The 23,871-nt window shown below is 35.5% G+C and overlaps 1 protein-coding gene across 19 annotated transcripts in view; it reads left to right on the top strand.

The window, feature by feature from the left end:
- Positions 1-23,871, top strand: part of RALYL (RALY RNA binding protein like) — a 707,896-nt gene that overhangs the window by 628,214 nt on the left and 55,811 nt on the right. For all 19 annotated transcript variants that reach the window (XR_013367029.1, XR_013367028.1, XM_077876403.1 and 16 more), the window contains one exon: positions 3,410-3,573. Coding sequence is in view for 17 of the 19 variants with exons in the window: in XM_077876403.1 (XP_077732529.1) it covers positions 3,410-3,573 (164 nt within the window). In the remaining 2 variants the exon portion in view is untranslated. The remainder of the gene's footprint in view (positions 1-3,409; positions 3,574-23,871) is intronic.

Below are 23,871 nucleotides of genomic sequence, written 5' to 3'. Positions count from 1 at the left end.
AGATTTTACCTTTTGCTAGGTAATAAAATTACATATCTCAGCTATCATTAAAGCAAACAGAATTCCAAACAAGAAATGAACACTTGAAAAGTGGAAATGTTTATTAAATAAGGCCAATTACATCCTCAGATTTCTTTAATGGGTTGTTTTTAGTAAAATCTGTTTGCATTTACTTTATTTACTGCTTGAGAGTGGGTCTCTTAGGGTTCTTATTTTAAAATAGACCTTGAGGAAGAAAAAATTGTGTGTTTGGCTTCATTATAAATCATTATTTATTTGACCAATAAATATTAGGGGGAAAACAGTATTCTATGCATATTAGGGAAAATGAAGAACTTCTGAAGAAAAGGAGAACCATTAAAGAAAAGGAGAAGGAATGTAATTCTAAAAGTGGAAGAAACCAAAAACTTAAGAAGAAAGAAGAAACTTTAAGCTTTTAACCGACCTTTGAGATTTGGATTCCCTTTAATTCTGTTGCATTGCAATCTTTGTTGTCAGTCTACAGTGCTAACTGGACAATTTCCTATGTCTCAACAATATTTGCTGATCTAACACCTTATAAAGGTAAAATTTCTTAGATTTTCTGTAAACAGAATTCTGATGAGAAATCCAATGGTTCTATCTCCCTTCATGGGTTACCTCTCACTTGCTTCCCTCTGCATTTAGAAGAACCCCTACATCCTGTCTTGAATTCCAGAAAATCTGCCTCTGCTTCCCATCCTTGCCTGGTTAAGGTTTTGTGCATTAGGACAATACCTAGTCTTCCTTTCTTTTATTTCTGGTAAACTCCAGTGTAGCCAATGAAAATTGAACCAACGCCTCCACTCCATGAAATTGTGTAAAATCCAGAATAACGCTGTCATGTGAAGTGCCCATATCCTTCTTTAGTTGGTTTTTTTTTTGGGGGGGGGGTTGTAAATGACACATCCCTTTTTAAAATATAAGTTCTGATACTACATATCTTCCCATCAGAGTGGCGAAAAGAATTTGTAGAACCTTACCTGATTCCTTGATGAGGAAGACTTATTGCCCTTTAAAGCAGCTCACCAAAATATCCAGGGAACAAGGGCTATGCTCTATAGGAATTGACAGCAAAGGACACGACACATACTGAGTGTGTGACTAAAATGTATGTCGCAGACTAAAAGTATGTCACAAGTGCAATGAACGAATGCAGCTCTGTTTTCTCAACATAAGATTAGGCCTGGCCAACACTGGAGGCTTTATAATCCTTGGCTGGGGGAAGCAATAGAAATAGTGATAAACATTTCACTCTCCTGTAAAACATTCTTGAATTACATAGTGGCTGAAGTAGTGGTGAATATGGTGGCTTTACTTGGCCTGCATTTTCATTACGACATTCTTAGTTCGCTGTATATTTTAGTTGTGCTTTTGAAATTTTCTTAACCCTACTTATAGATTAGCTTAATTAATGAACCAGCTAAATTGCACTTTCATGGCCTGGGGAAATGGTCCTTCCAAAAGAGCTTGCCTTTCATCTGAAGCAGCAGCATCTATGCTGGAAGAGATGAGTCAATTGCCATATTTTTTTTTTTTTCGCCCTCAGTAGCTTTGGGTGTTATAGCTCATAAAACGTACCTTCATATTTTGCTTCACTAGCTTAAGGTGCTGTGTGAATTCAACTTATAAATAAGTAATGTAGTCCTTGTTTTGTGATTGAAATGAGGGGCAGGTTTAGTTGACCCTTTTGATTTCCAGCCCCTAGTGGTATGGATGATATTCATAACCCTTTTCAGCTTCATCCTGCTTATACTCTTTGAAGTAAACTATAATGTGTTGACATCCATGACCTGTTCTTTGCTAGCAGTTCTTCGGCTCTAATGGACTTTGCTTATTCACAGAGGATGGCACCTCTCTTGAACTCTGTCTCATTTCATTTCTTTTCTTTCCAGACATCTCTTAGTTTCTCCCCAGCATGCTTCCAAATAGTTTTTGAACACTTTAGCTCTCTAAAGTAGGAGACATTCTCAGTACTAAGTTCAGCTTGAAGTGTGGTTTAGATACTACGTTTTTACCTCCATAGCATCATAGTTTTGAATGTTTTGCACCTATTTCAATTTTTGTTATATTTGACATATTATTTTCTAAAAAGGGATTCATCTGTATGCATAAATAAGATGTAATTTTATAAAATGGCCTATTACAGAAACTGTTTTCTTCCTATTATTGAAATTCATTTCTGACTTTCATATAGATTATTCATATTGACTGTTTTAAAACAATTATGAGAATGTAATCCATATAATGGTGTCACAATCAAGTAGTATCAATGATCATTCTAAGTCAATAACACGATTCTCTTTATAGTGGATAACACACTGGTTCATGGATAAATAGTTTTTTTTTTTTAATGAGTGAGTATGAACACCAAAAAAAAATTAATTTATGATTTAAATAAATAAATAAATAAATAAATGAGTAAATATATGCTCATGTTTTTTCTCTGACCTTTTATGTTTCTCAAATATGCTAAGTGTGCAAAAAATTTGTGTATGAGTATGCAGTATGAACAATATGAAGCTTTTGAATCTATGAATTACATATTTATATAAAAGAGTAAATATTCCCATACTTTTATGCCTCTCGTTTAGTGGAAATGCATTGATTGTGCTGAATATCATTTTTCACTTTTTAGTAAGCTTCTAGAATTTTTATTGGTAGTTTTTTTTTTTTTTTTTTTTGGTTAAAGAAATTTTCAGTAGCTTACCATACAAATATCACTAGTTCAATTTGCATGTCTAGCAAATGGTCAGAATAATAAAAAGATACCTATTTCCACCAGTACTCTAATACCAGCATGGTGCCATTCTATTCAAACCCAGTCTTCCTTTTTCTACATTGGAGGAGCCTTTTGCTACTTAGAGACAGGTGTGGCACCATGTTGATTTGTGTGTTACAGTTCTCTTTAATCTAGACTTACTTCAAAATTATTTTCCTTATGAGCTGTTTCGTGATGGAACAATAATTTGCCTTGCTTTGTCCTTAATTCTGCATGACCTTTTCCTCTTTTCAAGCTAGTATGCTAATAAGTGTTGCTATATAAGAGGAAGATTTCTATTCTAAGAAGGGTAAATCTGTTAAACTGCGCAAAGAAATATACTTGAGAACATAGGTCAGCATGATTTCAACAAATTGCCGGGTACTGTTGGGGCAAAGTTCCTTGTCCTTTCATACCTTAAGGATGAGGTGATATTGGAGAGTCAGATTCTAATGCCCAGAATGCATAGACTATATTAGAATCCTGTTTCTAATAAATGCCTGTGTGAGAACAACAATAACAAGAGCATTTATCGACCTTTTTTACGAGGCCATTCTCTTAATTGTTTCACGCATTTGATAGAACGCTTAGGCATAAACCAACTCTCAGCCACACTTGTGTTTTGTGAAGGTTATTTGATTACCACGGGCGTGTGCCCCCACCCCCCCGTGCAGTGATTCCACTGAAGCGTCCCAGAGTGGCTGTCACAACGACTCGCAGGGGAAAAGGAGTCTTTTCCATGAAAGGGGGATCGAGATCTACCGTCAGTGGGTCATCTTCATCAGGCTCTAAGTGTAAGTACTCTTCCTTACTTGATTTCTGTTTAAGAAGGGAGGGGCTGCCTGTCATTGTGCAAATGCCTATATTCAATAAGTTAACAATTTTGGAGTTTCCATTATGTACAAAGTATTAGAGAAATATAAAATGGTTAAGGAAGGGACTCAACCTTTCCTCATAGTGGGACACACACAAGCATGACTAATAAAAGGACCAATTACAAAACTTTTATCAGAGCAAGTAACATGCTTCTTGGCCCACCTGGCTTGTAACATGTTTAAGTTGTGAAATACAACATGTTGCTTTTAGGGAAGAAAAAAAAAATCACTTCCAAAGAGAGTGCACATACAATCTTTTCAAGGAAATAGTGTGCAAAATTAGTGCATACTTTGACTATTTGAGCACTGAGATAATTAAGATAGGCAAATGACATAATAGAGATGTGAAAAATGTGACTTCCCATACTACTCTAAATCACTCTTGGTTATGTGTCTGAAAGTATATATTATGCCATAAAAATAAAATATTAACGTCACTTCACATTAAAGTAGAGATATAAACTTTCCAACTAAAGACATCGCTAAATTTTTAGAGAGAGGGATTCAGAAAAACTAATTTATTAGAATATCATCCATTAGGAAAAGAAAATTTTCTCGCATTCTTTGAGATTACTTTGCAGCAGAGAAGAGACAGACAATAAGGAAATACGTTAGAATATGAGATGTTACACAGTAGATCATCCCTATATCAAAGAATAAATAAAGCAAAAGAGAAAGTTTCATAGGATGGTATATAGTTTACCTCTCTCTGATGAAAGTAGCATTAGAACAGAGACTTGATGGAAGGAGGGAAGTGAGAGAGTGAGCCTGAAGCTCTCAGAGACAGAACATTCTGGGAGGGGAATGGTCAGTGCTGAGACCTTAGGTTAATAGTCAAGGACCACCCAGGAAGCCAGTGTGGCTGCAGCAGAGGAAGGGAGGGAAGATGTAGCTGGAAATAAGGTCAAAGAGGTAGAGGGAGAGCAAGTTCCAGAGTAGCCAATTGGGCAGGCCGTTGTAGGGACTTTACAGTTACTCTGCATCCCAGCCTTTTAAGACCAACGAGGCAAACTATTATCCCAATTTTAAATTGGTGAGTAAACACAGATAAGGTCACCTAGCCAAGACTAGAACCCATGTCTCTTTATTTTCATCCCCACATGCTATCTACAATAGAACATTACCTTAGTACCATAAGAAATACTAGGAAAGAACACTATTACAATATTTTGATTTCACATAAGAATGTGCCAAAACATAGTTGCCAAAAGCACTGATGCTTCTGGTAAATGACCCAAGTTTGGTTTGCTCAGAATTTGACTTAGCCAAATAGCAAATTAAATTGATTTACAGTTCCCTGTGTACTTATTTATCCATTTATCTATCTATTCTGTGGATAAATATGAATTCCCTTTTTGAGTCTTAGTAATAAAAGAAAATTACTTTCTGCAGCAATCTCTGAAGAGTCTCATATGCTCTCAGATTATTGTCAAAAGCAAAGAAAGTTCTTGAATTTGGTTCTTGCTGTGAAAAATTGAACACTGAATTGCCTGCTAGTTTTAGAGAAGACTTTTTTACCATGGCGATACTAACTTAATTTCAAATGGAAATATCTTAAGCATCTGTGGTCTTTGCCCTGTCGTCCCCGTTAAAACAATGTTTGAAAATGGGAGCTTTATTGGCACTTTGACCATGGAAGTTCTATATTGTATAAGAGTATTCTGGGCTTTGTAGAACTTTAGCATTCTTCACCCCCAAACCCTAAATGCCAGTAGCATTCCTCGGTCTTTGTAACAACTGTACATAGTGTTGTACATTTCTAAATCTTCCCATAGGAGATAGTACCACCTCGTTATGAACCACTGGTCGGTGGCCATTCTGGGGCAAGTGCAACTGAGTAGGACTCAGCCATGTGACAGTCATATACCACGCTATTGCAGAGAAAAGTAGTACTCTCTAGAAGTTATTTGAAAGTAAATATCTTTTACTATTTAAAACAAAACAATGGTTACATTGTTTGGGCCCTTTTATTTTTTGATTTCTAATTTTCTCGGATCATGGAGAGAGAATAGGGACTATAAAAAAATCTTTTTTTGAGGATATTATTGAGGGTTTCTTTTGGCTCCATAATAATCAGATTTTCTAAATGAAAAACAGAATATATTTTCTGCTTTTCATAGAGAACAGAGTATGTGTTTTACCTTGTTGATTGTATTACACAGTCCTCTGTCAACTTGCTCTTTTGTGGAAAATTATGCCAAATTCTGAAAGTGATTACCTAAAAGTCCTCTACAACGATAGTGACTTTATAAAGTTTTTCTTTTCTTGAGGTTTGGTTATATATCCCACGTGGCTTGAATAGTTTTTATACAGTGTTTTATATTAATAATAGGGGAAAGAATAATAGTAGACACTCTTGGTGTTTACTCTATGACAGCTATTATTTCAATCATGCATTAATATATGTCTTCATTTATAGATATTAATTCATTTTATAATATTTTACATATATAAATTCATTTATTCCTTATAACTACCCTATAAATGAAGTGTTATTATAATTCTCATTTTATAGATATGGAAAATGAGGCAAAGAAAAGTTAAGTAGTATCTCTAAAGTCACAGAGCCATTCAATAACAGAGCGAGGAACTGTAGCCAGGTTCTAGAGCATCTGGTTCCAGAGTATAAACTCCTGAGTCTGTGGCCTTTTCAATACTGACTGTAACCTTTTGGAGAATTGTAATTTTTACATTTATATAATATCCCATTTGCTATTTTTAACTTTGACTTCTGCTGTGTCTAATACTTTGATCCTTTACTGATAAGCCTATGTGTTGGTTCACATTTCCCTCATATATCCATTTGCTCTTTGATCTTTTTATATGTGTTAGTTTCCCAGGGCAGATATAGTAAATTATCATGAACTGAGTGGTTTAAAACTCGGGTATTTGGAGCCTAGGAGTCCAAAATCAAAGTGTCGGCAGAACTGTGCACTGTCTCTGGAAATTCTAGAGGACAAATCTGTTCCATTCCTTTCTCTTAGTTTCTGGTCTGCTGGCTGTCCTTGGCACTCCTTGGTTTGCAGACAACACCATTTCAATCCCTGCTTAGAGTGTCTTTAGGTGCTTTTCTCTCAGTCTTTGTGTCTGTGTCTTTTCTCTTCTTAAAAGGACTCTAGTTACATTGGATTGGGGCTTACCTTGAATGACTTCATCTTGAATATATCTGCAGAGATTTATTTCCAAATAAGGTCACATTCACAAGTACTTCAACAAATCTTTTAGGTGAACATATTTCAACCCATAACACTGTCATTTTATTTATTTATTTATTTATTTGGGAGGGAGGGAGGGAGAGAGAGAGAAGGGGGAGGGGTAGAAGGAGAGAGAGAAAGAGAGAGAATCTTAAGCAGGCTCCACACCCAGCACAGAGCCCAACATGGGGCTTGATGTCATGACCCTGAGATCATGACTGAGCTGAAATCAAGAGTCAGATGCTCAGCCAACTGCACCACTCAGGTATCCCACAGTGTCACTTTATTTTTGTCTATTTCCTGAAAACAACATATATCTGGATTTTGTTTTTGAAAGCAATAAGAAACTCTGTGTTTTTTGTAGGGAAATTTGATTATTTTACATTTAATGACTAATATATTGGATTATATTCCTTCCGTCCTTATTTCAAGTATATAATTTATTGTTTTCTCTTTTTTATTTTTCCTTGTGCTTGCTTAATTAATTTTTTTTTAATTCCTATCTCTTCTGCCGTAACTACCTTAATTTGGATATGCTACTAGGCCTCTCTATTTCATGGGTGATTATATTAATGTATTAAACAGTTACAGATAAATCTATACTTACCTATTAATCTCTTACAATCAAAAACTAGCTATTCTCTCAACCAAGACATGAACTTTTGAAAGCTTTTACTTTATCCCTGTCTCTACATCAGCCACCTTACCTCTATACCCCTTGCCACACCAAAAAGTTCAGGTTTTATACATGAATATTAGAGTTTTAGTTCCGGGCTTCTGTTACATATTTATATTTTATACATATTTTCTTTTCAAATATTCTGTACCTATTGCTTATTTGCCAACTCCCAGTATCTATCGTTATTATTATCCAATAGGACTCAATTTAAAATTTTATAAAACTTATTATTTACATATATTCTTCCTTAATTCATAGTTTTTATGTTGCTTCTTAAATAATTTTCTTGGGTAAATTAATTACATAATTTCTGAACCTATACATGTCCAAAAGAGTCTTTATGTTTCCCTCATATATGCATATTTTGGCTGGATCTAGAATTTTTGAATTATGTTTCTTTTCTCCCTAATATCCTTAGTACATTATTTCAACATTTTAAAATATTCTAATATCACATTACTTCCAGTGATTAACCCATAGAAAATTGAAAATATCATAAATAGAAACCTACTGATCATAGCTTAGCCTAGCTTACCTTAAATGTGCTTAGAACACTTACATTAGCCTACAGTTGGGCAAAATCATCTAACACAAGGCCTGTTTATAATCAAGTGTTGAAAATCTCATGTAATTTAGTATTCATTAAATAGTAATTTAATTCAATTTAAAAAATAATTTAGTGAATATTAAATTATATGAGTATAAGTAAAAACAGAATGATTGTATGGGTACAGAATAGTTGTAAGTATATCAGTTGTTTACCCTCATGAAAACATGGCCAACTGGGGGCTCTGGTTGACTGTCATTGTCCTTCATCAGGAGAGAGTATCATACTGTATATTACTACCTCTGGAAAAGACCAAATTTCAAAGTACAGTTTCTACTAAATGTATGTAGCTTTTGCACCATCATAAAATTTAAAAATCATAAGTGGAGCTATCATAAATCGGGTGTTTTTGTTTAAGGGTCATCGTGGCATTTTAATTAACATTTTCTAATATTGGTTTTGCATCTGCGGTATTCACCTATTCTAGTTGTTTGCCTCATTTCTCTCCTACAAAAAGATGTGCTCTCTTAATTGTTTGCTTTCTTGTATAACTCCTCAACATCGGTGCATGTGAAGCTGTTTTTGTCTCTTGGGCAGTGATAAACTAAGAGCCAATAGAATTTTTTATAAAATTGACTGGTAGCTGTCCTGGACCTCTCTTTTGACATGTTGAGAAGGCTTCTTTGTTCTCAGGTGTAAATTGAGATAAGCTGTCTACCCCTAAGAATGCATCTCCCCTCAGGAAATGCCTCTGGAGTCAAAGGGACCTTCAGATTCTCCAAGGATTATATATTGCAAGGTGCTAGGTATAGTTCTGTTCACCCTAAGAGAATTTACTGGAGCCCCTTCCTGCTCTCCCAGCAATCCAGGGATCAGCAACATTGTTCTCTGCCTTCTGGTAGAGGCAAGTAAGTTCTTTTCCAAACCACCTGTGTATTTAGTACCCTCCACATGTACAACTGCTGTGTTCCCATACCTCTACCTCCTTTCAGGAGATATGAGGCCTTAGGTATATATGAATGTTCTTCCAGTTTCCATGTCAGCTGTAATTTATTAATTTTATTTTAGAATTAATTAATATTCTTTTTTGGAAGTTGTGTCAGCCACACATAGACTATACTCATGTATCTATCACTCATTAATCTCCAAGTATTGAAAAATCTAATGACTTTCCTTCTTACATTGGAATAAATAAATACTGAAAGGATATTTATAGAAAAGCAAATCTCTAAAGTCAGCTACTTGGAAAAAATAATCCAAACTAGCTTTATTTTGTTTGTTACTGGACTGCATGTAAGATAATGATCTGGGGCACCTGGGTGGCTCAGATGGCTACGCATCTGCCTTCAGCTCAGGTCATGATCCCAGGGTCGTGGGATTGAGCTTCTCATCAGGGTCCCTCCTCAGCAGAGAGCCTGCTTCTCCCTTTCCCTCTGCCTCTCCCCCTGCTTGTGCTCTCTCTAGCTCTCTATTTTTCTCAAATGAATAAATACAATCTTTTAAAAAAGATAAGAATCTATTTTTTAAGATTTATTTATTTGAGAGAGAGAGAGAGAATGAGAATGCACACATGAGCACAAAGAGGAGCAGAGAGAGAGGAAGAGGGAAGGAGAAAAACATCCCAAACGGACTCAGCAGAGCGCGGAGCCCAATTAGGGACTGGGGGGGGGGGGGGGGGGGGGAGGGGCTCAACTGGGTTCAATTCAGGGTTCAACATGGAACTTGATTTTACAACCCTGAGATCATGACCTGAATGGAAACCAAGAGGGTGACCCTTAACCCACTGAGCCGCCCAAGTGCCTTAGTAAGAATCTATTCTTAAATCCAGTGATGGAACCAATAGTTTAATTTGGTCTTCTCTTCCTGGTTTTGTGTGACAGATGTGATAGTCTTCAGGGAAGACTAAGCGAAGCTAGACTTCTTAATATAAACCAAAGATGTCTTGAAATAAATTTAGTGTTTATTTTCTATCAGCAATCATTTGGAAGTGTGCATTCCAGAGTATGTTTGTTACTCTGGAGAGATGAAGCCAGGATAAATAGTAGAGATATTAGAAAAATTATGGGATGAAAATATTTTGTGAGAACCATCCAGTAAAATAATTATTTGAAATTTACTCTGGATACAGTAATTCTCAAGTTACATTTATTTTAACAAAATTATTAGTGTAGAAAGACTGACAACAGAAAACAAGTATTCTATGTATGTTTCATATCATTTATACTTTCAGAGGCTCAATTCGTAAAAATTAACTGTAGATTAGTTTTGTGTTAGTGAAATATAAATCTAAACAATATTTATATATAATCCACTAGCAACCAAAACTAGAATCACAATTGTACATTTTATAAAATCATATAGGCAGGCTATATTTTATATACACATATATGTGTGTATATATAAATATTCATTATTTAATAGTACTTTTATAATTAGCCTATTGCCTGGGAATAGCAATAATTTTCCAATTTAAATCACAAATGAAAAATTCTAGTGAAATGTAAAATATACTATGTTAATATTGGCTTAAGTGAATGAATATTTACTGAGGTTCATCTTGCTCTTTTATTAATAGTTGTTTCCTAGTATTTAATGACGTGGCAAGTACAGAAGAGGAAATTAATATTATAGCTTGGACCATTTGTCACTTCTTATTTCAGAAATTTAATATGACTAAATTCTGCTGTGGAGAAAAATCATATAAAGAAAAAATATATTAACACTATAGTTTGCCAAAGTGGAATACTAAGTGTTTAAGATGGATTTCTCCTTTAAAAAATTAAATTACCACTAGGTATTTGTCCCTTTGCAAATCAACTTGAACTAAAACTACACAATTGCCCCCCACTTATCTGTAGTTTGGCTTTCCATTTTGTTACTCTTGGCCAACCAGGGTGCAGAAGCAGATGCTCCTCCTTCTGATGATACATCAATAGTAGCCTAACATTACATCATAGCACCTACATCATTGCTCTCACTTCATCTCTCACGTGGGCATTTTGTCTTCTCACATCATAAGAAGGATGAGTACAGTACAATAAGATATTTTCAGAGAGAGAAATCACATTCACATAATTTTATTAAAGAATATTGTTAAAATTGTTATTTATTTGTTAACCTCTTACTCTACCTAATTTACAAATTAGGCTTTATCAAAGATATGAATGTAAAAAAAATATGAATGTGTATGGAAAAATATAGTAGAATAGGGTTTAGTACTATATGCAGTTTCAAGCATCCACTGGGGGTCTTGGAAAGTATCTCCCAACTATTGTAATCAATTTGTCCTGTCCCATAGAATCATAAGATAAACGAGATGTGATGTTGCTAATAAGCATTTTGCAAAAGAGTAGACATGAATACTTATGAGCTTTAGGTTATAGTTTCTTAGTGGGAAAATGAATGCCCTCTGAAAAAATATTAAATCCATTTTTAAGTAATTTAAATTCTAATGTCTAACAAGGAAAATCATTTTTAAAAAATATTTTATTTATTTTTTTAAGAGAATACATGCACATGCAAGCAAGAGGGGGGAAGGCAGAGAGACAGGGAGTGAGAATCATAAGCAGACTCCGCACCCAACATGGAGCCTGACCTGGGGCTCGATTTCACAACTCTGAGAGATCATGACCTGAGCCAAAATCAAGAATCAACTACTTAACTGACTGAGCCACCAGACTCCCTATTTTTTTTTTTTTTTTACTAACAAGAAAAATCCTAGTAAATTTTGATGTCTTTGGGGTCCTGTCAATGTACTTTTGATGACTAGGATAGGTGATGGACTAACACAAAAGCCCTGAAATACCTAATAGGAAGTTAAAGACAATTCAACACAATTTAAGAAATAATTGTTAAGAACTTATCCCCAAGACTAAGGAAGTGTTGTGTTGGGATGTTTTTTTACTCCTTCAAAAGCGTGTTACTTAAATATGGAGACAAAGCATCAACCAGAGACAGAATGTTAAATACCCAGCAAAATATCATTAAACATTCCCATCTATCCACTATCTAGGCCAAAATATATATTCTGTTTTTAGGTTTAAGGAAAGAAATTACTGTTGGCCAGAGGATTTAAAGAAAGCTTACTAGAAGATATTGAGTTAGGTTTAGAAGGATAAGTGGATTTGAAAAGATAGAATGAGACAGACTCCTACTTTCCAAGAACAACAGTACCTCGGTGGAGATGAGCAGAGGCCTTGCTGTCAGACTGCGTTGGGTGAAACCCGCGTTAGATGACATACTCACTTTCAGCCTCAGGAAAATCCTTTAATCCCTGTACCTCTATTTTCTCTCTGGAAAATGGAAATAACAATATCATATATGAACTAGGTTGTTGTGGGAATTAAATTACTTATGCTTGTAAATTCTTAGGCAAGTCTTGTCAGTCAATGTTCAGGAAGGTTTATTATTATTGGTTGTTGTTGTTATTACAGCAGAGTACAGTAGTTAAGGGGATGAGATATGGAATTGCTTTAACTGGAATCCAACAGCGGCTCTGCCATTTACTAGCTGTGTGTTTTGGGGCAAGATGCTTTGTTTGCAGTACCTTGGTTTGGAAATAAGAATGATAATCTTATTGCCTTCTCCATAAAGTTTTTGTGAGGATTGAATGAGCCAACACAGATAAAGCTCTTAGAATGGTGTCTCATGTTCTAAAAGTCTTAATAATAAGCTATCATAGCAATAATAATAATATCAGTATTATTTATTATTATTAATATTACCTAAAGCAAAAAGTTATTGCTGGATGTGTCAGTTAAGAAACAGGATATTATAATTAGGCAGAGCAAAAGATAAAGGTGGGTAACAGGACAATGGAAAATTGTAGGGAATTTTTTTTTTTTTAAAGATTTTATTTATTTATTCATGAGAGACACAGAGAGAGGCAGAGGGAGAAGCAGGGTCCCCACAGGGAGCCTGATGCAGGACTTGATCCCAGAACCCCAGGAGCACGACCTATGCCCAAGGCAGATGCTCAGCCACTGAGCCACCCAGGTGCCCCTTTAGAGAATATTGAAGGGTTTGAATTTCATCCCCTGCTTGAGGGAAAAGACCCTCAGCAAAGTGCTACCTGACCAAAAAAAATAGTTTAAGAAATCTATATGATGGCTATATTTGTTTGCTAGGGCTCTCACAGTGAAACACCATAATCTGGGTGGCTTAGAGAGCAGAAATCAATTTTCTCACAGTTTGGGTTCTGGAAGTTGGAAATCAAGTTGTGTGTGTTTCTTCAGGGGCTTTAAGGGCAGGTGCTACATGAGCCCTCTCGCCCTGGCTTGTAGATGGCCATCTTTTCTCTGTCTTCCCATCATCTTCCTTCTGTGTGTGTGTGTGTGTGTGTCCGAATTTCCTTCTCTAAGTACACTAGTCATATTGGAGTAGAGAATATTGGATCTAGTGACCTTGTTTTAACTTGATTACCTCTTCAAAGGCCCCATCCACAAATACAGTTTCATTCTGATGCATCAGGAGTTAGGACTCCAACATATAAATACTGCAGGGCATAGAATTCAACCCAAAATATGGATATAATATGCATATGAAACCTAAACAAAGTATGGAGATCTTGGCATATCCTTTAACGATTTCTTATTTTAAGAGCCAAATTTTTGGATATTACTTAGTTCAGTAATTAATTTAGGAGAGAGTCAGGCCCATTTAGCTCATCTTGGTAAACACAACTGAATTTCTCGGATGCACATGGCTTTACTGTCTGAACACTGACTAGCACTTTGTATAAACAGAGTAATAAATCCCTGTTAACATCACAACCTAATATTTAGATACAAAACAGCCCAACCAAAATAATTATAATGTATTTATCATAAATAAATACATTTGTGAGCATCTTTTCTTGGCTTGTTTCACTAGATATTAAAGTGGCTCATTAATATAACCAGAAAAAAAGTCCAATAGCAAAATATTTGATAAAATCCTAATACCAATATAGCGTGTGAGCATTTGAGATCGTTTTCTCAGTTCTTCTATACAAGTTATGTTTTTCTTTGTGCTCCTCTAAAAGTTCCAGAAAGGATCTAATCTTTCCACTGTGGGATTATAAAAGTTTGTGAGCGTTAAATCCTATCAAAAAAATCTTAATAACAGTTTTTACCTCTGCTGCTTCTGCTGCTGCTTTTCCCTAGATCATGTGCTGACAAGCAGAGCTTTGACCACTTGGGGTCTCTTGACTAGTTTTTTTTTTTTTTTTTTTTGGCTCTTTGCTCTTCCCCAATCTCATTAATTCCATGCCAAATTGCAGGATTATTCAAAATGAAATACTTTGTCAATTCCTCACTCAAAACTCAAAACTGCTACTCATTACCTAGTAAGAATTGAAACTCTTCAGTGACTCTTTAAGATATATCAGATCTGGTACTTCCATTTTCGGGTTCTCTCCACCCTTCCACTAGCTTAATTGAACTCTTATTTAAATGCTTTTAAACTCATACTCATATATCTCCACCTGAAAACCCTTCCCTTATCTCAAGAAATGTGTTATCAACTGTGTTATCTATCTTATACATAGATAAGCATTATTAATGATTTTACCTGGTTCTTGAGGTCCAGCTCAGGTAATACCACTCACATGAAACAAATTTGGACCCATCTATGCTACAAGGACATCATCATTAAGCCAAACCAGCGGCTTATCTTCCCATTATGGGACTTACGCCCTTGGCTTCATGTTACAGTTGTTTGTATGCACATCTATTCTCTCCATGTTAGATTACAGATTTATTCTTCAAGTTACCTTTGTATGGCATGAAGTATACTAAGTATACTCTTAAAACATTTGTGGAATATTTATCACCAATATTATTTTTGCCTTTCACATTTTACTTTTCATTTTTCACATATTTCATCATTGACTATGAACTACATCTTTAGAAATGCTACAACTCAGAGAAAATTAGTTCTGGAATTTTGAGTTAGTAAAACAAAGGGACAAATTCTGGCCTATATTCCCAGGTCTAGGAGAAGCCAGGATGCTGAAGCTCCTTTTCAAGCTCTGGAATTCAAAATTTGCTACTTCCTTTACTTAGAAGATCTCTTTTGCTTGCTGAAATTCAAATCATCCTTCCAGTCACAGTTCAAGAACCCATTCTTTCATGAATATCTTCACATCCCTCTAGCCTCATGAAAACAAATTTTACTTGTGTTTGCCCACAGTGTTGACATACGTTCAATTCATCAGCACCTACTACATGACTACATACCTGCCAAACTAATATTCCGTAAATGAAATAGACGGTTTCAGGTTCTTACAATCTGGTGGGGGAAAACAAAAAGTGGGAGATAACTTCCATATCAAGCGATTGGGGATAGGTACATTTCACCTTCTCTCTCTCTCTCTCTCTCTCTCTCTCTCTGTATACACAAACACACACCTCATCTTCCTTTTTTCCCCTCAGATCTAGGGTTAGGGCTTAGATTAGGGCCGATATTAGGGTTAGGTTTAGGATTGGGGTAAGGGTATGTGCCTGGTATCCTGCAGTTCAGAGACCACCCCCCCCCACATGAGTGTTAGGTTTGGGGTTAGCCTTAGGGTAAGGGTTTAAGGACTAGACGTATTGCTAGACAGTCTTAAACACATTATTTAACTTCTCCAACATTCACTGTTCCAATCCAGAAAACAATTTTAATATTATCTATTTTGTATATTTATCATAAAGATTAATTAAGATAGTATATGTACAGCTGGTTATGATATGCTGGATGCATAGATTCCTACAGCAGGTATTTGAGTAATAGTTATTGAGTAAAATAATGCATTCATTTTCCATTTCATTTTCTCTTTTGAAAAATATATAGAAAGAATTAGTGTAGATGTATGTAGGCATAGGTATTATGAATACACTCATATGTACATACATGCAATTCTTGTTTTCTAGGAAATTCCATCCATGGCTGTGGTAATTGTCAAACTATATTGACACATATAAGTAGAAAATTGCACAAATTGCGCCAACTTATTTTAGCAAAATGTTTTAAAGTCTGACTTTTGAAAACAATTTACAAAGTTGGCAAATTAAACTAGCTTAAAATATGTGAATAAGAGGAAAGGGACAAACAGGCTGAAGTAGACAAATTGAAGTGATAATGATAAAGATTTCTTAAAATCTATTTTATGGAAATAGATGGTCGTCAGTTTTTCTAGCTGTGACTGAATTAAAAATAATATAATTCCTTAATGCATAATGAAGGAAAGAGCTAAACTGACAGTCATATTTTTCACATTAAATAAAGTTGCATGGGGCAGCCCCGGTGGCGCAGCAGTTTGGCACCGCCTGCAGCCCAGGGTGTGATCCTGGAGACCCTGGATCGAGTCCCACATCGGGCTCCCTGCATGGAGCCTGCTTCTCCCTCTGCCTGTGTCTCTGCCTCTGTGTGTGTGTGTGTGTGTGTGTGTGTGTGTTTCTCATGAATAAATCTATAAATAAATCTATAAATAAATAAATAAATAAATAAATAAATAAATAAATAAAGTTGCATGGATCCATAAAGAGTGCAGAATTCATAGTCAAAAGACCTGGGTTTGAACCTGAACGCTGCACGTTCAGATTATTACATTACACAAAGTCATTATACGACTTTGAGAATATCATGTACATTGTAAGATTCTCTACTGGTGAAGTATTAAATGTAAAAATGGTTGATAAATTAAATTCTATGCAAATTATGTTTATTCCTCTATTTTTAATATTTAAATAATTTATCAAAGGCTGGGGGAAATAAATAAAAAGAGAAAGAAATTAATGGAATTATTGTTGAAGTCCACATGGTCACAAACATTTTTAAATTTTCTAAATAATTCCTAAGAAGCACGGTGTTGGTCAAAGAGGGTATATAATTATTTAGATCGGGGTTTCTAAGGCTTGACGCTATTGACATTTTTAATCAGATAATTCTTTGGTGTGGTATGGGGGCTATCCTGTATGTTGTATGATGTTTAGCAGACCATATGCCCACCAGATGCAGTAACACCACCCTCTGTAAATTGTGATAATCAAAAATGACTCTAAACATTCATTGTAGATATCCCATGCAAGGTATTACCCTCTGTTAAAAAACCACTGATCGAGACAGGTAGCTGAAGATTCTGTATTTGTCCCTGAATAGACTTGACCCACAGGTGACTAAAATAAATTGAAATATTTTTCACCACATAAATCAGATATGCACACATTTTTTGATATAAACAGATGGTATCATCTCGTATGCCTAATTTCCTTTTGGGATTATATCTCATCTCGCAGGAAAAAGCACAAACTTTATCTTGTTGACTGTATCAGAATGTAATAACATTTATCAGCAAATCAATGAACTCTTTAGAGAAAGCAAGTCTGAAATGATTTAATGTGGCTTCATTCTTTTTTTCCTGAGTAAAATACTAACTACAGTGATGGCTTTGGAAAAATATTTAAGATTATCTGTATGATGTAAACTGACTCCTAGTTTCTGTAGAATTGTGCTTGTCTAAAAAGCAAGCTAAAGTAATATAGTCTAGGAACTTTATTTTTATTCATTTATCATTTTGCTAATCTTGAATAATAATTCTAAATTCCCTCCCTATAATCACCCATAGAAAAGTAAAGTGTCATCAGCTGACAACCAAATATTTTTTGTTATGACAGTTTGTTTTCCTTTGTCTGTAATTTTCTTTTGCAGTTTTTTTGTTGTAAAATCTATCTAAATCAAAAGAGAAAAAGGCATTTTTCTTTTGAATATAGTATTATTTTTGTTTGTCTCAAGTTTTTGTTTAAATTCTAGTTAGTTTACCTACAATGTAATATTAGTTTCAGGAGTAGAATTGAGTGATTCTTAACTTAAAAACAACACCCAGTGCTCATCACAAGCGTCCTTCTTAATACTCATCACCCATTTAGACCATCCTCTACCCATTTCCCTCCAGCATCCCTGTTTGTTCTCTATAGTTAAGAGTCTGTCTTCTAGTTTGCCTTTTTTTCTTCCCCCTACATTCATCCATTTTGTTTCTTAAATTCCACATGTGAATGAAATCATATGGTATTTGTTTTTCTTTGACTAACTTATTTTGCTTAGCATAATACTCTTCTACCTCCATCCATATCACTGCAAATGACAAGATTTAATTCTTTTTGATGGCTAAGTAACATTTCAGTGTGTGTGTGTGTGTATGTGTGTGACATCTTTTTTTTTTTTTTTTTCCCCATTCATCAGCTGTGGACATTTGGGCTCTTTCTGTAAATTTGACTATTGTTGACAGTGCTGCTGTAAATATCGGGGTACATGTATCCCTTCAAATCAGTGATCCTTTAGGCAAATAACTAGTAGTACAGTTGCTAGATCAGAGGATAGTTCTATTTTTTAACTTTTTGAGGAAACTCCATGTTGTTTCCCAGAATGGTTGCACCAGTTTATATTCCTTACCAACACTGTAAGAAGGTTCCCCTTTCTCCCACATCCTCACCAACATCTCTTGTTTCCTGTGTTGTTAACTTTAGCCGTTCTGACAGGTGTGAGGTGGTATGTTCTCATGGCTTTTATTTGGATTTCCCTGATAATGAGTGATGTTGAGCATTCTTCCCTGTGACTGTTGGCCATCTTTATGCTTTCTTTGGAAAAATGTCTGTTCATGTCTTCTGCCCCTTTTTTAACTGGATTATTTGTTTTTTGGGGTGTTGAGTTTTATACGTTCTTTATAGATTTTGGATACCAATGCTTTAGCAGATATGTGATGTGCAAATATCTTGTCTCATTCTGTCAGATGCCTTTTAGTTTCGTTGACTATTTCCTTTGCTGTGTAGAAGCTTTTTATCTTGATGGAGACTCAGTAGTTCATTTTTGCTTTTGTTCCCCTTGCCTCTGGAGACATGTCTAGTAAGAAGTTCCTCTGGCTGAGGTCAAAGAGGTAGCTGCCTATATTCTCCTCTAGGATTTTGATGGTTTCTTATCTCACATTTAGGTCTTTCATTCATTTTGAATTTATTTTTGTGTGTGGTTTAAGAAAGTGGTCCAGTTGCATTCCTTTTCATGTGGCTGTCCAGACTCTTAAATCTGGAGAACAAACAGGTGGTTACCAGAGGGGAGTGAGTGGGGGAATGGGTGGAATAGCTAAAGGGACGAAGAGGACACTTGTGATGAGCACTGAGTACTGCATAAAATTCTTGAATCACTATATTGTATACCTGAACCTAACATAACACTGTATGTTACTTACACATGAGTTTAAAAAAAAAATTTAAATGCATCCAAAAAATGCTAAATTGTTAATGTTGCCTCTATATTACTCAGAATAAAACCCATGATATTTATTTGGCTAACAAGACTCTCTATAATCTTCTCCATATCCCTTTTCCCTCTTCTCCACTCTCCACCTTACCTCTTGACTTCTTGTATTCTTCTCCCACTTGCCCCTTCCACTCTAGCCACATTGCCCTCTTGGCTGTCTCTAAAACATACTTTGTCTACTCCTATGTCAGGCCTTTGCATTTATCATTCCTCAGCCTTATATAGTATCCCATCTCACTACACTTTGGGGTTTCTTTTTTGTTTGTTTTTTTTTTAAGATTTATTTATTCATGAGAGACACAAAGAGAGCAGAGACATAGGCAGAGGGAGAAGCAGGCTCCTCATGGAACCCAATGTGGGACTCGATCCCAGATTCTGGAACCAGGGATCATGCCCTGAGCCAAAAGGCAGATGCTCAACCGCTGAGCCACCCAGGCATCCCTCTCACTACCCTTTGATATGCACATGACATGTTGCCTCCTCTTATTGAGATTTTTGCTCAAATATCACCTTATCAGTGAAACTTTCTCTTATCATTGTACATATATTGACAAATGTTACTCCCTAGCCAGGTCTTCCCTATTTATTTGTTGTCTTCTTCCACTGCTAGATGGATGTTCCATCATTTCAGAGACTTTGTCTCTCTTGTTTATGAATATATCTCCAGCTCTTGGGAAGGAGCCCAGCAATAACAGATCTTCATGAATATTGTTGAATAAATATGTTAGATACTTGAGTCAAAAATGAGAGCAGTTCCCGCTCTTGGCATGGAGAGAGATATTTAAAGAAAGGATCTTTTAAAGTATCATTTGAAAGAAATATGAGTACAAAGAGGATGAGCTTTTTAAATAAGAGGATCAAGGTTTGAGGATGACTTTACTCTGTAGGCAACATTTGAGCTGAGTATTTAGAAATTAAATGGCACTTACCACGTGGAGGAAATGAGAGTGTAGGACAGACAAATAAAAACAACAGAAACACAGGTATAGATGTCTGGAAACACAAGACACATAAAAGAACAATGAACAATTGTGACTAGAGCTTAAGATAATTAGAAAGGCAAGCAGGTGAGTCAAGGGAAGATAATTTGGAGCTGATTGGGAAGTAAACCAATTTTCTCAAATTCTCAAATTAATTAATTTTAAATTGTAGAATTTGTTATCTTCAGTAATTGACCCTAATTTTCCCAAGCCCCTAGCTTGTCTACATTGAGTTACTTGTACATAACAACTATGTAACAACAAGTTCACTAAAATTATTCCATATTATTCTTAGTAAAAAATACTTCTGACTTTCGTGATCTAATACTCTATATAAAAATAAAGGCACTATATTCTATGCAATGTGTCTTGGAAAATGAGGATATTGGATTTTGAAGAACTGAGGTGTAAATAGGGAAAAATACAAAAATGTGGCTGCCAAAATTATGTGTCCTTCTCTTACTCTTCTATCATAATGCTTCTGATTAAGAAAAGGTACGCTTCCATACTAATTTTCTTCTTGAACATCTTGTTTGCTTATCTGTCTCTCCATTAGGCAGTCAATACCAATTTAGTGTCTGATACATACACAAAGCTTTAATTAAGATTTGTTGGTTGGGTTGCAACTGCATCCAGTGACCTACCTACTTATACACATACCTACAGATCTTCTGAAATTTGCTAATTTCTTGCTGTGTTTAAGACACTGGGCTGAATTCTGTTAAGCATGCAAGGAGAAAAATAATGAGATAAAGAAAGAGGAGGGGAAAAAAGATAAAGAGGAAGAAAGACAAAGGGAGGGAGGGAGGCAGGGAAGACGGAAAGAAGGGAGGAATAAGGAAAGAAGAAAAGACAAGCAGGAAGGAAGGAAGAAATAGAATGAATTGGATGTTTTCTCTCCATTCAAAAGAGTTTGGTTGTTGAGAGCCTATGATGGGATAAATTCATTAATATGTCTTGCTTCACATAACTGCCCACAATTCCTTCTTTTTGAAATATTGTCTTGTCAGAGATCAGAATAATTTATTAATCTGGAATTTAAATAATTTTTATGGATCTAGTTTATAATGAGAGACAGAAAGTTTTCACTATTTACTGACTTAATGTAAGATCTCTTTTTAAACCAGTTAATATAATTTTCTAATTAAGGAGGACAGACTTCAAAGCCCAGAACCTTATGGTATGCAAGCATCAGGAGCCTCATCAATCAGTAATGGAAGAAGGAGCTTATTAAACACAGAAAACATTCAAAAGCAAGACTCCTGAAATTGAAATTCACCAATATCTAATCAGGTCTTCACTCTGAAGAAGCTCACAATGTAGTATGAAAAGTAGACATTCTAAATAATAAAATACATAGTACATATATACCAGTAAATATGAGATGCCATTAAGTAAATTACAGGGGAGAGATACACCCTCCAGGGGGTTAGTCAATAACCATAGGAGAGGGAAGACTTAAATGAACCCCTAAAAGGCATATAGAATTTTGATAGACATATTTGGGGGAGAGAGAGTGTTTGCTGGCATAACTATGTAAATAAATTATAATTAAATTTTATGAATAAATAAATAATTATAATAAATAATAAATTTAAAATAAAATTTTTATAAATAAAAATAATAGCAATTATAATAATAGTAACAAAAATAGTATCTTCTGCTACTATCATTTATTGGTTTTGATGATGTTCTGGGCATGGTGCTAAGTGCTTTATGTGAATTACCTCATTACATTTTTATAACAAACCTCTGAGGTAGAGAATGAAAATTACAGATGTTGAACTCAAATCTTAGTGATTATAAGTGACTCTTCAAAAGGACACAAAGGTGAACTAGAATCTACCTGCTTCCATGCACTGTTTGATTAAGCACTAAGCTTTTCTGTTCAAGTGAAGAGCATGCTTTGAGAGGAAATGGAATGTACAGCTGGAAATATACTTTGGAGCAGGCCCTGGATCTCAGTTTATAGAGTTTGGTTTGTGCACAGGTAACCAGCCTTTTTCCCACAGAAATGGGGACATTCAGGCAACCTGGGTGGCCTCAGCGGTTTAGCACCGCCTTCAGCCCAGGGCCTGATCCTGGAGACCCGGGATCGAGTCCCACGTCAGGCTCCCTGCATGGAGCCTGCTTCTCCCTCTGCCTGTGTCTCTGCCTCCCTGTGTGTCTCTCTCACGAATAAATAAATAAAATCTTAAAAAAAAAAGAAATGGAGACATTCTGGAAATGTTCAATAGGAACGGTTTATTACTTATAATATTACTATGAAGGCACTATGCTATAGGTTGGGCAAATTGAGGGCAGAAGCCCAATTAAGAGTGGGAAGAGAATGGACAGGGGGAAAGAAAATGTGAAAAGAAAGGAAAATGAAGTGGGAAGCTTTAGATCTAAGGCTCTCCTTAATTCTGAACTCACTTTTATTTTTTGGAAAAGCATCAGAAATTAAAGTTGCACAAATTTAAGTTCTAAGTTTAGAAATCTATGCTACTAAAAGACACATCTATTTTGATGGAGCAGGGGATTAATGTAATCCACAGTGAAGCAGAGATATTGTTAACAGGAGCCAAAAAAGAAGTAGAAAAAGGCAGAGAAGAGTTCAAGAAGGAAACACATCAGATATAGAGGTGGCTCATCCCAGGAATTTCATCTGGAAACCGGACACAGTAGCACAGAACTATACCCAATCTGTAGATAGTGAATCCAACTGAAGAAAGGTAGAAACAAGACTATAGCCAACTAGGCCAGGCAAGTGGCAGGCCTTCTCCCAAGGACAGCAGTGAAGTGCGGTAAGAAAACAGCTTTCACAATTGCTCAAGAACCAGCCAAAACTATTTTTTAGCCATCCTTTGCAGGACCTTGATGAGCCCTTGTTGCTAGCCAATCCAAGATTGAATATAGGCAATTTGCAAAGGGCTAGAAATTGGTTCAAAATTTCCTGGAAAGGGCAAATAGAACTTATGCAGATCAGATCCTTGTTGTCTCTAATTTTAAATACCATTAACTAATTAAACCCAATTGTTATAATGATCTGACTTGATCATAAAAGGTGTCCCTACAGGGTTGCCAGGTTGGCTCTCAGTTGATTGAGCATCTGCCTTTGACTCAGGTCAGGATCGCAGGATCCTGGAATGGAGCCCTGAAGTGGGCTCCCTGTTCAGGGGAGAGCCTGCTTCTCCCTCTCTCTCTCTCTCTCTCACACACATAAATAAATAAAATCTTTTAAAAAAAAAATAAAAAGTGTTCCTACAGTGCTAAACACGAGTCTAGACTTAAAGCCAACCTTGACTTCCTGGACACAGGTAAGTTCCTATGTGGTGAGCCCAGATTTCCAGTGGTTTAAAATGTAGTTTCTATAAAATGGGGGTTTTGTTTATTTTTTAGGAAGATAAATAAATTAAAATTAGTCAACTGCATGCCTGAGCTGAGGAGTGGCTCTACTTACTAAGAAATATATCCTATCCAGCCACAGTCCCATTTCTCCTGCGTTGAAATCTAATGTTATAAGATAAAATATTTTCTATTAAATTTGATAGGTTTAAGTAAAAC

The sequence above is a fragment of the Canis aureus genome, chromosome 28 (assembly GCF_053574225.1).
Source record: "Canis aureus isolate CA01 chromosome 28, VMU_Caureus_v.1.0, whole genome shotgun sequence".
NCBI lineage: Eukaryota > Metazoa > Chordata > Mammalia > Carnivora > Canidae > Canis > Canis aureus.
Note: the sequence above shows the minus strand (reverse complement) of the source record. Positions and strands in the feature narration are given on the sequence as shown.